We start from the raw sequence: 15,517 nt of genomic DNA, 5'->3' as shown, positions 1-15,517 counted from the left end.
GAGTAGTAAATTTTATTCAACGGCTACCATCTTCCCAAGAGAACAATTTCAATTTTTGATTGAAAGATCAAATATTAAATCAGAATTTTACTAACCATTCTCCAAGAAAGTGGTAAAGTAAAAGCCGAAGGGTGCCATCTCTCAGCACCGTGGAGAAAATGACAAAACAGTAACCAAGATAGTTCAAGTACAGCCCCTAGAAACTACAGATTTACATTCACAACATCCAATTTATTAATTGTTGACTAACTGACAATTAACAATTCAATCAATGAAAATCCGGCCTGAAAGTCAAAACTTTGTAAAAAGGCAAAGTAACTAGTAAATAGAGAGGACTAAACTTGCACTTTATAAAATCAAATGGCCTAAAACACTTTGTTGTTATTTATATTGGTACTTTGTCAACAGTCCAGTTTAAAACATACTTAATGCTTTATTATTTAAAATCCTAAAAGCATTAAGCAACTAGGGGGAATATGACAGTGACTACAATTGCAGGCAACCAACCTTGGCCGCTCCTTCTTGCAGGGTATGGTACTTGCTACCTAGAGATCTCAATACCAATACAAGTCAACAGTTAAAAAGCTCATTCATAGTAATAATCCAGATGATGCTAGGACTGTTTTACTTATCTAATGAAGTTGGAATATTTTTGGAACAAGGGCAGGGCTAGCCAAGAAACAAAAATGTAAAAGGTTTAGGTTTGGGATGTAATAATGACTTGAGCTCCATTGTATTGGTTCACATATTTTAGGGACCTCTTTATTTCCTAGTGATGTGTGTGTAGCCCTAATAGATTCTAGGAAACGGTTTCAATTAGGCCACCATTGCTTTAACAAAGTCCATTAGTAGCAACTGCATGGCACCATAAGAACATGACACCAATTGGCACTATCCTAGCAATTTGTAATTGGCAGATTATTATCAACAATTTGCATTATCCTCGCAAGCTATAGATTTAATCTATCTTTAATTTACAAAAATCTCCCATCTCTTTTGAAATTTTCTTTGAACTTTACACTCCCACGAATTCCTTGCACCACTAGAATTATGTAATCATTCCAAATTCACCATTACTAAATAATAGTTTGCTGAGAAATTCATGGTAAAATGGTGGGATACATTCAAAATTGCAAGAGTAGTAAATTTTATTCAACGGCTACCAACTTCCCAAGCGAACAATTTCAAGTTTTGATTGAAAGATCAAATATTAAATCAGAATTTTACTAACCATTCTCCATGAAAGTGGTAAAGTAAAAGCTGAAGGGTGCCCTCTCTCAGCACCGTGGAGAAAATGACAAAAACAGTAACTAAGATAGTTCAAGTGCAGCCCCTAGAAACTAGAGATTTACATTCACAACATCCAATTTATTAATTGTTGACTAACTGACAATTAACAATTCAATCAATGAAAATCCGGCCTGAAGGTCAAAACTTTGTAAAAAGGCAAAGTAACTAGTAAATAGAGAGGACCAAACTTGCACTCTATAAAATCAAATGGCCTAAAACACTTTGTTGTTATTTATATTGGTACTTTGTCAACAATCCAGTTTAAAACATACTTAATGCTTTATTATTTAAAATCCTAAAAGCATTAAGCAACTAGGGGGAATATGACAGTGACTACAATTGCGGGCAACCAACCTTGGCCGCTCCTTCTTGCAGGGTATGGTACTTGCTACCTAGAGATCTCAATACCAATACAAGTCAATAGTTAAAAAGCTCATTCATAGTAATAATCCTGATGATGCTAGGACTGTTTTACTTATCTAATGAAGTTGGAATATTTTTGGAACAAGAGCAGGGCTAGCCAAGAAACAAAAATGTAAAAGTTTTAGGTTTGGGATGTAATAATGACTTTAGCTCCATTGTATTGGTTCACATATTTTAGGGACCTCCTGTTTATTTCCTAGTGATGTGTGTGTAGCCCTAATAGATTCTAGGAAACGGTTTCAATTAGGCCACCATTGCTTTAACAAAGTCCATTAGTAGCAACTGCATGGCACCATAAGAACATGACACCAATTGGCACTATCCTAGCAATTTGTAATTGGCAGATTATTATAAACAATTTGCATTATCCTCGCAAGCTATAAACTTAATCTATCTTTAATTTACAAAAATCTCCCATCTCTTTCGAAATTTTCTTTGAACTTTACACTCCCACGAATTCCTTGCACCACTAAAATTATGTAATCATTCCAAATTCACCATTACTAAATAATAGTTTGCTGAGAAATTCATGGTAAAATGGTGGGATGCATTCAAAACTGCAAGAGTAGTAAATTTTATTCAACGGCTACCAACTTCCCAATCGAACAATTTCAATTTTTGATTGAAAGATCAACTATTAAATCAGAATTTTACTAGCCATTCTCCAAGAAAGTGGTAAAGTAAAAACCAAAGGGTGCCCTCTCTCAACACCATGGAGAAAATGACAAAAACAGTAACTAAGATAGTTCAAGTGCAGCCCCTAGAAACTACAGATTTACATTCACAACATCCAATTTATTAATTGTTGACTAACTGACAATTGACAATTCAATCAATGAAAATCCGGCCTAAAGGTCAAGACTTTGTAAAAAGGCAAAGTAACTAGTAAATAGAGAGGACCAAACTTGCACTCTATAAAATCAAATGGCCTAAAACACTTTGTTGTTATCTATATTGGTACTTTGTCAACAGTCCAGTTTAAAACATACTTAATGCTTTATTATTTAAAATCCTAAAAGCATTAAGCAACTAGGGGGAACATGACAGTGACTGCAATTGTCGGCAGCCAACCTTGGTTGCTCCTTCTTGCAGGGCATGGTACTTGCTACCTAGAGATCTCAATACCAATACAAGTCAACAGTTGAAAAGCTCATTCATAGTAATAATCCTAATGATGCTAGGACTGTTTTAATTATCTAATGAAGTTGGAATATATTTGGAACAAGAGTAGAGCTAGCCAAGAAACAAAAATGCACAAGTTTTAGATTTGGGATGTAATAATGACTTTAGCTCCATTGTATTGGTTCACATATTTTAGGGACCTCCTGTTTATTTCCTAGTGACATGTGTGTAGCCCTAATAGATTCTAGGAAACGGTTTCAATTAGGCCACCATTGCTTTAACAAAGTCCATTAGTAGCAACTGCATGGCACCATAAGAACATGACACCAATTGGCACTATCCTAGCAATTTGTAATTGGCAGATTATTATAAACAATTTGCATTATCCTCGCAAGCTATAAACTTAATCTATCATTAATTTACAAAAATCTCCCTTCTCTTTTCAAATTTTCTTTGAACTTTACTCTCCCACAAATTCCTTGCACCACTAGAATTATGTAATCTTTCCAAATTCACCATTACTAAATAATAGTTTGCTGAGAAATTCATGGTAAAATGGTGGGATGCATTCAAAACTGCAAGAGTAGTAAATTTTATTCAACGGCTACCAACTTCCCAATCGAACAATTTCAATTTTTGATTGAAAGATCAACTATTAAATCAGAATTTTACTAGCCATTCTCCAAGAAAGTGGTAAAGTAAAAGCCAAAGGGTGCCCTCTCTCAACACCATGGAGAAAATGACAAAAACAGTAACTAAGATAGTTCAAGTGCAGCCCCTAGAAACTAGAGATTTACATTCACAACATCTAATTTATTAATTGTTGACTAACTGACAATTGACAATTCAATCAATGAAAATCCGGCCTAAAGGTCAAGACTTTGTAAAAAGGCAAAGTAACTAGTAAATAGAGAGGACCAAACTTGCACTCTATAAAATCAAATGGCCTAAAACACTTTGTTGTTATCTATATTGGTACTTTGTCAACAGTCCAGTTTAAAACATACTTAATGCTTTATTATTTAAAATCCTAAAAGCATTAAGCAACTAGGGGGAATATGACAGTGACTGCAATTGCCGGCAGCCAACCTTGGTTGCTCCTTCTTGTAGGGCATGGTACTTGCTACCTAGAGATCTCAATACCAATACAAGTCAACAGTTGAAAAGCTCATTCATAGTAATAATCCTAATGATGCTAGGACTGTTTTAATTATCTAATGAAGTTGGAATATTTTTGGAACAAGAGTAGAGCTAGCCAAGAAACAAAAATGTACAAGTTTTAGGTTTGCGATGTAATAATGACTTTAGCTCCATTGTATTGGTTCACATATTTTAGGGACCTCCTGTTTATTTCCTAGTGACGTGTGTGTAGCCCTAATAGATTCTAGGAAACGGTTTCAATTAGGCCACCATTGTTTTAACAAAATCTATTTAGTAGCAACTACATGGCACCATAAGAACATGACACCAATTGGCACTATCCTAGCAATTTGTAATTGGCACATTATTATCAACAATTTGCATTATCCTTGCAAGCTATAAACTTAATCTATCATTAATTTACAAAAATCTCCCTTCTCTTTTCAAATTTTCTTTGAACTTTACTCTCCCACGAATTCCTTGCACCACTAGAATTATGTAATCTTTCCAAATTCACCATTACTAAATAATAGTTTGCTGAGAAATTCATGGTAAAATGGTGGGATACATTCAAAATTGCAAGAGTAGTAAATTTTATTCAACGGCTACCAACTTCCCAAGCGAACAATTTCAATTTTTGATTGAAAGATCAAATATTAAATCAGAATTTTACTAACCATTTTCCAAGAAAGTGGTAAAGTAAAAGCCGAAGGGTGCCCTCTCTCAGCACCGTGGAGAAAATGACAAAAACAGTAACCAAGATAATTCAAGTACAGCCCCTTGAAACTACAGATTTACATTCACAACATCCAATTTATTAATTGTTGACTAACTAACAATTAACAATTCAATCAATGAAAATCCGGCCTGAAGGTCAAAACTTTGTAAAAAGGAAAAGTAGCTAATAAATAGTGAGGACCAAACTTGCACTCTATAAAATCAAATGGCCTAAAACACTTTTTTGTTATCTATATTGGTACTTTGTCAACAGTCCGGTTTAAAACATACTTAATGCTTTATTATTTAAAATTCTAAAAGCATTAAGCAACTAGGGAGAATATGACGGTGACTTCAATTGCAGGCAACCAACCTTGGCTGCTCTTTCTTGCAGGGTATGGTACTTGCTACCTAGAGATCTCAATACCAATACAAGTCAACAGTTGAAAAGCTCATTCACAGTAATAATCCTGATGATGCTAGGACTGTTTTACTTATCAAATGAAGTTGGAATATTTTGGGACCGAGAGCAGAGCTAGCCAAGAAACAAAAATGTACAAGATTTAGGTTTGGGATGTAATAATGACTTTAGCTCCATTGTATTGGTTCACATATTTTAGGGACCTTCTGTTTATTTCCTAGTGATGTGTGTGTAGCCCTAATAGATTCTAGGAAACGGTTTCAATTAGGCCACCATTGTTTTAAGAAAGTCTAATTAGTAGCAACTGCATGGCACCATAAGAACATGACACCAATTGGCAATATCCTAGCAATTCATAATTGGCACATTATTATCAACAATTTGTATTATCCTCGCAAGCTATAAACTTAATCTATTGTTAATTTACAAAAATCTCCCATCTCCTTTCAAATTTGCTTTGAACTTTACTCTCCCACGAATTCCTTGCACCACTAGAATTATGTAATCATTCCAAATTCATCATTACAAAATAATAGTTTGTTATAAATTCATGGTAAAATGGTGGGATACATTCAAAATTGCAATAGTAGTAAATTTTATTCAATGACTACCAACTTCCCAAGCGAACAATTTCAATTTTTGATTGAAAGATCAAATATTAAATCAGAATTTTACTAGCCATGAAAGTGGTAAAGTAAAAGCCGAAGGGTGCCCTCTCTCAGCACCGTGGAGAAAATGACAAAAACAGTAACCAAGATAGTTCAAGTGCATCCCCTAGAAACTACAAATTTACTTTCACAACATCCAATTTATTAATTGCTGACTGAATGACAATTAGCAATTCAATCAATGAAAATCCGGCCTAAAGGTCAAAACTTTGTAAAAAGGCAAAGTAACTAATAAATAAAGAGGACCAATCTTGAACTCTATCAAATCAATCTGCCTAAAATACTTTGTTGTTATCAATTTAGGGACTTTGTCAACAGTCCAGTTTAAGACATACTTAATGCTTTATTATTCAAAATCCTAAATGCATTAAACACCTAAGGGGAATATGACAGTGACTGCAACTGCAGGCAACGAACCTTGGTTGCAGCTTGTTATAGGGTATGGTACTTGTTATCTAGAGATCTGAATACGAATACAAGTCAAATGTTGAAAAGCTCATTGATAGTAATAATCATAATGACGCTAGGACTATTTTACTTATCTAATGAAGTTGGAATATTTTGGGACCAAGAGTAGAGCTAGCCAAGAAACAAAAATGTACAAGTTTTAGGTTTGGGATGTAATAATGAATTTATCTCCATTGTATTGGTTAACATATTTTAGGGACCTCCTGTTATATTTCCTAGTGCCGAGTGTGTAGCCCTAATAGATTCTCGGAAAGTGTTTCAATTAGGCCACCATTGTTTTGTCAAAATCTATTTTTTAGCAACTGCATTGCATCACAAGAACATGACACCAATTGGCACTATCCTAACAATTTGTAATTGGCACATTATTATTAGCAATTGGCATGATCATTGCAAGCTATAAACTTAATCTATCATCTTTTTACAAAAATCTCCCATCTCTTTTCATATTTTATTTGAACTTTACTCTCCCACGAATTCCTTGCACCTTTGGAATTATGTAATTATTCCAAATTCACCATTAATAAATAATAGTCTACCGAGAAATTCATGGTAAAATGGTCGGAAACATTCAAAATTGCAAGAGTAGTCAATTTTATTCAACAGCTACCAACATCCCCAGCGAACAATCTCTATTTGGATTGAAAGATCATATATTAAATTAAAATTTTACTAAACATTCTCCAAGAGAGTTGTAAAGTAAAAACCGAAGGGTGCCCTCTCTCAGCACAGTGGAGAAAATGACAAAGACTGTAACCAAGATAGTTCTAGTGCAACCCCTAGAAACTACAGATTTACATTCACAACATCCAATTTATTAATTGCTGACTGACTGACAATTAGCAATTCAATCAATGAAAATCTGGGCTAAAGGTCAAAACTTTGTAAAAAGGCAAAGTAACTAACAAATAGAGAGCACCAAACTTGCACTCTATAAAATCAAATGGCCTAAAACACTTTGCTATTATCTATTTAGGGACTTTGTCAACGGTCCAATTTATGACATACTTAATGCTTTATTATTCAAAATCCTAAAAGCATTAAGCAACTAGGGGGAGTATGAGAGTGACTGCAATTGCTGGCAACCAACCTTGGCTGCACCTTCTTGTAGGGTATGGTACTTGCAGGGTATGGTACTTGCTACCTAGAGATCTCAATACGTATACAAGTCAACTGTTGAAAAGCTCATTCATAGTAATAATCATGATGATGCTAGGATTGTTTTACTTATCTAATGAAGTTGGAATATTTTGGGACCAAGAGCAGAGCTAGCCAAGAAACTGAAATGTACAAGTTTTAGGTTTGGGATGTAATAATGACTTTAGCTCCATTGTATTGATTCACATATTTTAGGGACTGCCTGTTTATTTCCTAGTTGCGCGTGTGTAGCCCTAATAGATTCTAGGAAAAGGTTTCAATTAGGCCACCATTGTTTTAACAAAGTCTGTTTAGTAGCAACTGCATGGCACCATAAGAACATGACACCAGTTGGCACTATCGTAGCAATTTGTACTTGGCACATTATTATCAACAATTGGAATTATCCTCGCAAGCTAAAAACTTAATCTATCATAAATTTACAAAAATCTCCCATCTCTTTTCAAATTTTCTTTGAACTTTACTTTCCCACGAATTCCTTGCACCACTAGAATTATGTAATCATTCCAAATTCACAATTACTAAATAATAGTCTGCTGAGAAATTCATGGTAAAATGGTGGGATACATTCAAAATTGCAAGAGTAGTAAATTTTATTCAACGGCTACCAACTTCCCAAGCGAACAATCTCAATTTTTGATTGAAAGATCAAATATTAAATCAGAATTTTACTAAACATTCTCCAAGACAGTGGTAAAGTAAAAGCCAAAGGGTGCCCTCTCTCAGCACCATGGAGAAAATGACAAAAACAGTAACCAAGATAGTTCATGTGCAACCCCTAGAAACTACAGATTTACATTCACAACGTCCAATTTATTAATTGTTGACTAATTGACAATTAGCAATTGAATCAATGAAAATCCTGCCTAAATGTCAAAACTTTGTAAAAAGGCAAAATAACTAATAAATAGAGAGGACCAAACTTGCACTCTATAAGATCTAATGGCCTAAAACACTTTGTTGTTATCTATTTAGGGACTTTGTCAACAGTCCAGTTTAAGATATACTTAATGCTTTATTTTTCAAAATCCTAGAAGCATTAAGCAACTCGGGGGAATATGACAGTGACTGCAATTGCAGGCAACCAACCTTGGTTGCACCTTCTTGCAGGGTATGGTACTTGCTACCTAGAGATCTTAATACGAATAGAAGTCAAATGTTGAAAAGCTCATTCATAGTAATAATTGTGATGGTGCTAGGACTATTTTACTTATCTAATGAAGTTGGAATATTTTTGGACCAAGATAAGAGCTAGCCAAGAAACAAAAATGTAAAAGTTTTAGGTTCGGGATGCAATAATGAATTTACCTCCATTGTATTTGATGATGCGAAGAAAAATTAGTAGACTGGATGCTTCGGATTTCAAAGGTGTGGTGTCTGTCTTGAAGGCTTAATAAAGAAGGAACAATGATCAAAGGTGACCGGGGTTGCCGGCCAAGAACCCTTTGATGCTGAAGTTAGTTTTCTCTCTTAAATTTTGGATTTCCCAACTTTTCGGGAAATGTAAAAACATACGTTTGTCTGGTCTGAATGGGCGTTTATATAGTGCACATTAGAAACAGTTATTAGACTTGTAACCTCTCCTATATTTGAGGAGGTTTGAGGGTTCAAGGATAACTTCTACAACCGTTTAGGAGTTACATTTTTTCATATAACTATCACTGGAAGTTATGCATGTGATAAGGAGTTGTAGTACTGAACTGGGAATTTTTCTAAGTGTCAAGGCCTCGTCCACGGGTCTTCTTGACGAGCGTACCTTGCTTCCATGGAAGGCCATGCTTCTATGGACGACCTTCTCACGTATGGTTATCCTTATATGGACGACCTTCCTATTTGGGATGTATATTCTGTTCTGGACGGCTCCCTTGGACGAGATAGAGCGATTTGGTCATAATCAACTTCAATTTTTACTACCATGTGGGGCTCGTCCAAGCATCTTCCCGCATGGACAAGCTTTTCACAGACGAGCTTTTTACAACGTTCATTTTCCCGTCCTTGTCCTGGACGACTGTCATGGACGATATTGGAGTTGTATTTTATCATACCCCATCAATATTGGTTAACATATTTTAATGACCTCCTGTTATATTTCCTATTGCCGTGTGTGTAGCCCTAATAGATTCTAGGAAAAAGGTTTCAATTAGGCCACCATTGTCTTGTCAAAGTCTATTTATTAGCAACTGCATTGCACCATAAGAACATGACACCAATTGGCACTATACTAGCAATTTGTAATTGGCACATTATTATCAATAATTGGCAATATCCTTGCAAGCTATAAACTTAATCTATCATCAATTTACGAAAATCTCTCATCTCTTTTCAAATTTCATTTGAACTTTACTCTCCCACGTTCCTTGCACCATAGGAATTATGTAATCATTCCAAATTCACCATTACTAAATAGTAGTCTGAAGAGAAATTCAAGGTAAAATGGTGGGATACATTTAGAATTGCAAGAGTAGTAAATTTTATTCAATGGCTACCAACTTCCCAAGCGAACAATCTCTATTTTTGATTGAAATATCAAATATTCAATCAGAATTTTAGTAAAAATTCTCCTAGAAAGTAGTAAAGTAAAAGCCGAAGGGTGCCCCCTCTCAACACAGTGGAGAAAATGACACAAACAGTAACCAAGAAAGTTCAAGTATAGCCCCTAGAAACTTCAGATTCACATTCACAACATCCAATTTATTAATTGCTGACTGACTGATGATTAGCTATTCAATCAATGAAAACCTGGCCTAAAAGTGAAAACTTTGTAAAAAGGCAAAGTAACTAATAAATAGAGAGGACCAAACTTGCACTCCATCAAATCAAATGGCCTAAAACACTTTGCTGTAATCTATTTAGGGGCTTTGTCAACAATCCAGTTTACGATATACTTAATGCTTTATTATTCAAAATCATAAAAGCATTAAGCCCCTAAGGGGAATATGACAGTGATTGCAATTGCAGGCAACCAACCTCGGCTGCACCTTGTTGCAGGGTATGGTACTTGCTACCTAGAGATCTCAATACGAATACAGGTCAATTGCTGAAAAGCTCATTGATAGTAATAATCATAATGACGCTAGGACTATTTTACTTATCTAATGAAGTTGGAATATTTTGGGACCAAGAGCAGAGCTAGCCATGAAACAAAAATGTACAAGTTTTGGGTTTGGGATGTAATAATGAATTTATCTCCATTGTGTTGGTTAACATATTTTAGGGACCTCTTGTTATATTTCCTAGTGCCTTGTGTGTAGCCCTAACAGATTCCAGGAAAAGGTTTCAATTTGGCCACCATTGTTTTGTCAAAGTCTATTTTTTAGCAACTGCATTGCACCATAAGAACATGACACCAGTTGGCACTATCCTAACAATTTGTAATTCGCACATTATTATCAACAAATGGCATTATCCTTGCAAGTTATAAACTTAATCTATCATCAATTTAGAAAATCTCCCATCTCTTTTTAAATTTTGTTTGAACTTTACTCTCCCACGAGTTCCTTGCACCATGTGAATTTTGTAATCATTCCAAATTCACCATTACTAAATAATAGTCTGAAGAGAAATTCAAGGTAAAATGGTAGGATACATTCAAAATTGCTAGAGTAGTCAATTTTATTCAACAGCCAGCATCTTCCCAAGCAAACAATATCAATTTTTGATTGAAAGAATAAATATTGAAATAGAATTTAACTAAACATTCTCCAAGAAAGTGGTAAATAAAAGCCGAAGGGTGCCCTCTCTCAGCTCAGTGGAGAAAATGACAAAAACAGTTACCAAGAAAGTTCAAGTGCAGTGCTTAGAAACTACATATTCACATTCACAACATCCAATTTACTATTGTTGACTAACTGACTATTAGCAATTCAATCAATGAAAACCTGGCCAAAAGATAAAAACTTTGTAGAAAGGCAAAGTAACCAATAAATAGAGAGGACTAAACTTGCAATCTATCAAATCAAATGGCCTAAAACACTTTTTTATTATCTATTTAGGGACTTTTTCAAAAGTCAAGTTGAAGATATATTTAATGCTTCATTATTCAAAATCCTAAAAGCACCTAGGGGGAATATGACAGTGACTGCAATTGCAGGCAACCAACCTTGATTGCACCTTGTTGCGAGGTATGGTACTTGCTACCTAGAGATCTTAATACGAATACAAGTCAAATGTTGAAAAGATCATTGATAGTAATAATCATGATGATGCTAGGACTATTTTACTTATCTAATGAAGTTGGAATATTTTGGGATCAAGAGCAGAGCTAGCCAACAAACAAAAATGTACATGTTTTAGGTTTGGGATGTAATAATGACTTTAGCTCCACTGTATTGGTTAACATATTTTAGGGACCTCCTGTTATATTTCCTAGTGACGTGTGTGTAGCCTTAACAAATTCTAGGAAATGGTTTTAATTAGGCCACCATTGTTTTGTCAAAGTCTCTTTATTAGCAACTGCATTGCACCATAAGAAAATGACACCAATTTGCACTATCCTATCAATTTGTAATTGGCACATTATTATCAACAATTGGCATTATCCTTGCAAGCTATAAACTTAATATATCATCAATTTACAAAAATCTCCCATCTCTTTTTAAATTTTATTTGAACTTTACTCTCCCACGAGTTCCTTGCACCATGTGAATTTTGTAATCATTCCAAATTCACCATTACTAAATAATAGTCTGAAGAGAAATTCAAGGTAAAATGGTAGGATACATTCAAAATTGCTAGAGTAGTCGATTTTATTCAATAGCCACCATCTTCCCAAGCAAACAGTCTCAATTTTTGATTGAAAGATTAAATATTCAAACAGAATTTCACTAAACATTCTCCAAGAAAGTGGTAAATAAAAGCCGAAGGGTGCCCTTTCTCAGCTCAGTGGAGAGAATGACAAAAACAGTAACCAAGAAAGTTCAAGTGCAACGCTTAGAAACTACAGATTCACATTCACAGCATCCAATTTACTATTGCTGACTAACTGACTATTAGCAATTCAATCAATGAAAACCTGGCCAAAAGATAAAAACTTTATAGAAAGGCAAAGTAACCAATAAATAGAGAGGACTAAACTTGCACTCTATCAAATCAAATGAACTAAATTCCAACAAATGAAAATAAACTCATTAACAAAAACTAAAATTTGAACAAAACATGATATAAAATAGTGATTTTTTTTTTTTTTTTGTTGAGAAAACTCACTTTAGGGAAGTGGGTTTCGCTTTTTTTTTTTTTGCTTCTGGTTTTTGAGCTTGGGCCAACTGCCATTCATTTCAAGTTTCATGGAGTACTGTCATGGGTGGGAGAGGAGTGAAATTGGAGAAGAGGGTTAAATGGGTTTGAGGGTGAAATGGGTTTATGGAATGAAGAGTACACCAGACAGAACCTGATCTTTGCCGGCGCTGGACTGGGTTGTCTTCCTTATGTATTTCTCTTTTGAGTTCTTTGCTGGCGTCGGATTGGGTTGTCTTCCTCGTGGATTTCTTTGGTGGGCGTGGACTTCGCTTCTCGAAGACACAGGTGTTAATGTGGGAGAGGAGTGAAAAAAAAAAAAAAAAAAAAAAAAAAGAAGCAAAAACGCGACCCTTTATACTTTCAACTCCGCTTAAGTAGTTGGACCCCAAAATAATCAGTTGGCGTTTTTCAATTATTTGCTATAGTGTTTTCAGTTTTTAGTTTTCAACAAAATCAGCGGTATCTAAATAGACCCTCAATTAATTAAGTATTTAAGAACTCTTAAGAAGCTATATATATTAAGTGCTTGGTCTGTCATTCATCTACAGACACGATTAGAAAGAAAAAAAGAATCAAAAGCAAAGATGAGCAATTCAAGATGCACAAAACTTCATGTAGCCATGTTTCCATGGTTTGCCTTTGGCCATATCACACCCTACCTTCACCTCTCCAACAAGCTTGCAGAGAGAGGCCATAGGGTTTCCTTCTTACTGCCTAAAGGAGCACAAGCAAAGGTAGAACATCTCAACCAATATCCAAAACTTATCCACTTCTATCCCATTCTCGTTCCCCATGTAAATGGCCTACAACCTGGTGCCGAGACTGCCTCGGATGTTCCTTTACCACTTCAGTCATTCCTTTATATTGCATTTGACAAAACCCAACACCAAGTTGAAACCATTTTGACTAATCTCAAGCCTCATTTCATCTTCTTTGACTTCAGCCTTTGGATGCCAGCCATAGCACACCAAATTGGCACCAAGGCCATATATTATGCGGTGGTATGTGCGGTTGGACTTGCATCAATTGCCCCAACTAAGACGAAGCCAGAGGATATGACTCTGGAAGATTTAATGCAACCAGCTCCTGGCTATCCTTCTTCTTCAGTGCAATTAAAGTCAAAGGACTTTGAAATGGACCAACTAAAAATGATTATCAAGGATCATGGAGATGGGGTTTCCCCTTTCGTTCGAATTACCTCTGGCATGATAAGGAGTGATGCCATTGCATTGAGGACATATCATGAGGTCGAGGGGCCATATTGTGACTACTTGAGGCAGCATGTTGGTAAGCCTGTGCTGCTAACAGGACCTCTCCTACCTCAAGTATCAGCCATAAAGCTCGACGAAAAATGGACTAATTGGTTAGGCAATTTCAAGCAAGGTAGTGTGGTGTATTGTGCATTTGGGAGTCAAAATACACTACAAAAGGAGCAGTTTCAGGAGCTTCTTTTGGGGTTCGAGTTATGTGGGCAGCCATTTTTGGTGGCTTTGAGTACTCCAAATGGATGCACAACAATTGAAGAAGCATTGCCAGAGGGGTTTGAAGAGAGAGTTAAAGGGAGAGGATGGGTGTATGAGGGTTGGGTGCCCCAAACAATGTTATTGGACCACCCATCTGTTGGTTGTTTTGTGTCCCATTGTGGTTATGGGTCCATGTGGGAGGCTCTCTTTAGTGACTGCCAAATCGTATGTGTTCCGGACCTTGTTGATCAAATTTTGGATGCCAGGTTAATGGCGGAAGAACTCAAAGTTGCGGTGGAGGTGGAGAGAGAAGATAATGGGTGGATATCCAAAGAGCGCTTGAGCGATGCCATTATCTCCGTGATGGACAAGGACAGTGAAGTCGGTAGGTTGGTGAAATCTAATCATGCCAAGTTGAAACAGGAACTTTCTTACCAAGGCGTTCAGGAGAGATATTTCGACACTTTTATTCAAAGCCTGCAAGATCTTTTAATTTGAACTCAAGTCTACTTAATCCCTTTGCACTGAGAGGAGTAATAGAGGTTTCAAATAAGGAAGGATTTACTCTGTGTTGTAGTAATTAGCGGGTGCTAAAATGGTCTAGGAAGGAGTTGCATATCCTAAAAGATTGAATAGAGCAACTCATTCCTCAAGACAAAAGTAATAAAAACCCATGAGTTCATGTTTTCCTTTCAATTTGAATAAGGAAGTGCAGCAATTTATTAGGACTGACAGGAGCACTTTTGCTTATTTTTAATGTTGTTCTATTTGGGTATATCTAGTTTTATTTCAACTCTGGGTTGTACTCATGTTTCGTTTCTCTTGTAGCAAAAAGATTATAGTTAAGGAAACTACAAACTTTTATTACGTGAGCTTTACTGTTACAAGCATCCTCAGATAACCACGTTGCTGAGGATGAAGTCTTGCATTGCCACGTTGACAAGAAGATTTCAGTGGCCAGCGACGTTGCTAAGGGGATATGGATGACGTTTCCTGATATCACTTCTGGTTTGGATTGATTTGGCTTTAATTGTTTAGGTTCGGCTGTTTAGATTGGTATTGTTTAGATTGGGTTGTTTAGATTAGTTTGATTTCAACTTCCAATAAGCTAAGCCATTATCTTAGCAAGGGTCTCAAATAAAGAATGAGCAATAGATAATAGCTATCCCATAGAGGTTGGTTTATCATGATCTTGTAATGCGTATTTATCTTTTGAAGTATGAAATGGAAGGGCAAATCAGTTTCTTCATATTTAATTCTAAAGGATGCCCGATTTCCTTCGAAGAAAATCACTTAAAGCACACTCAACTACTTTCTAATATCTATTTCATCAAAATAGGTAAGAGAGGAAGAGGTAGAGGACATGGAATCCAAGTTGAACGTAACATTTACAAACTAATGGCGCATTATCA

General features: G+C 35.7%; 1 protein-coding gene across 1 annotated transcript; it reads left to right on the top strand.

Annotated features, from left to right (window-relative positions):
- Positions 1-13,173: 13,173 nt before the first annotated feature.
- Positions 13,174-14,862, top strand: LOC142642589 (UDP-glycosyltransferase 79B3-like). The gene has a single exon (XM_075816978.1). The coding sequence runs from the start codon at positions 13,227-13,229 to the stop codon at positions 14,601-14,603; it is 1,377 nt and encodes a 458-aa protein (XP_075673093.1). The 5' UTR covers positions 13,174-13,226; the 3' UTR covers positions 14,604-14,862.
- Positions 14,863-15,517: the final 655 nt, after the last annotated feature.

Source organism: Castanea sativa, chromosome 7 (assembly GCF_040712315.1).
Source record: "Castanea sativa cultivar Marrone di Chiusa Pesio chromosome 7, ASM4071231v1".
Classification (NCBI taxonomy): domain Eukaryota; kingdom Viridiplantae; phylum Streptophyta; class Magnoliopsida; order Fagales; family Fagaceae; genus Castanea; species Castanea sativa.
This window is presented reverse-complemented; position numbering and strand designations above follow the sequence as displayed.

Coding starts and splice junctions, on each gene's coding strand:
- LOC142642589 (XM_075816978.1), top strand. CDS start 13,227: ATGAGCAATTCAAGATGCACAAAACTTCATGTAGCCATGTTTCCATGG.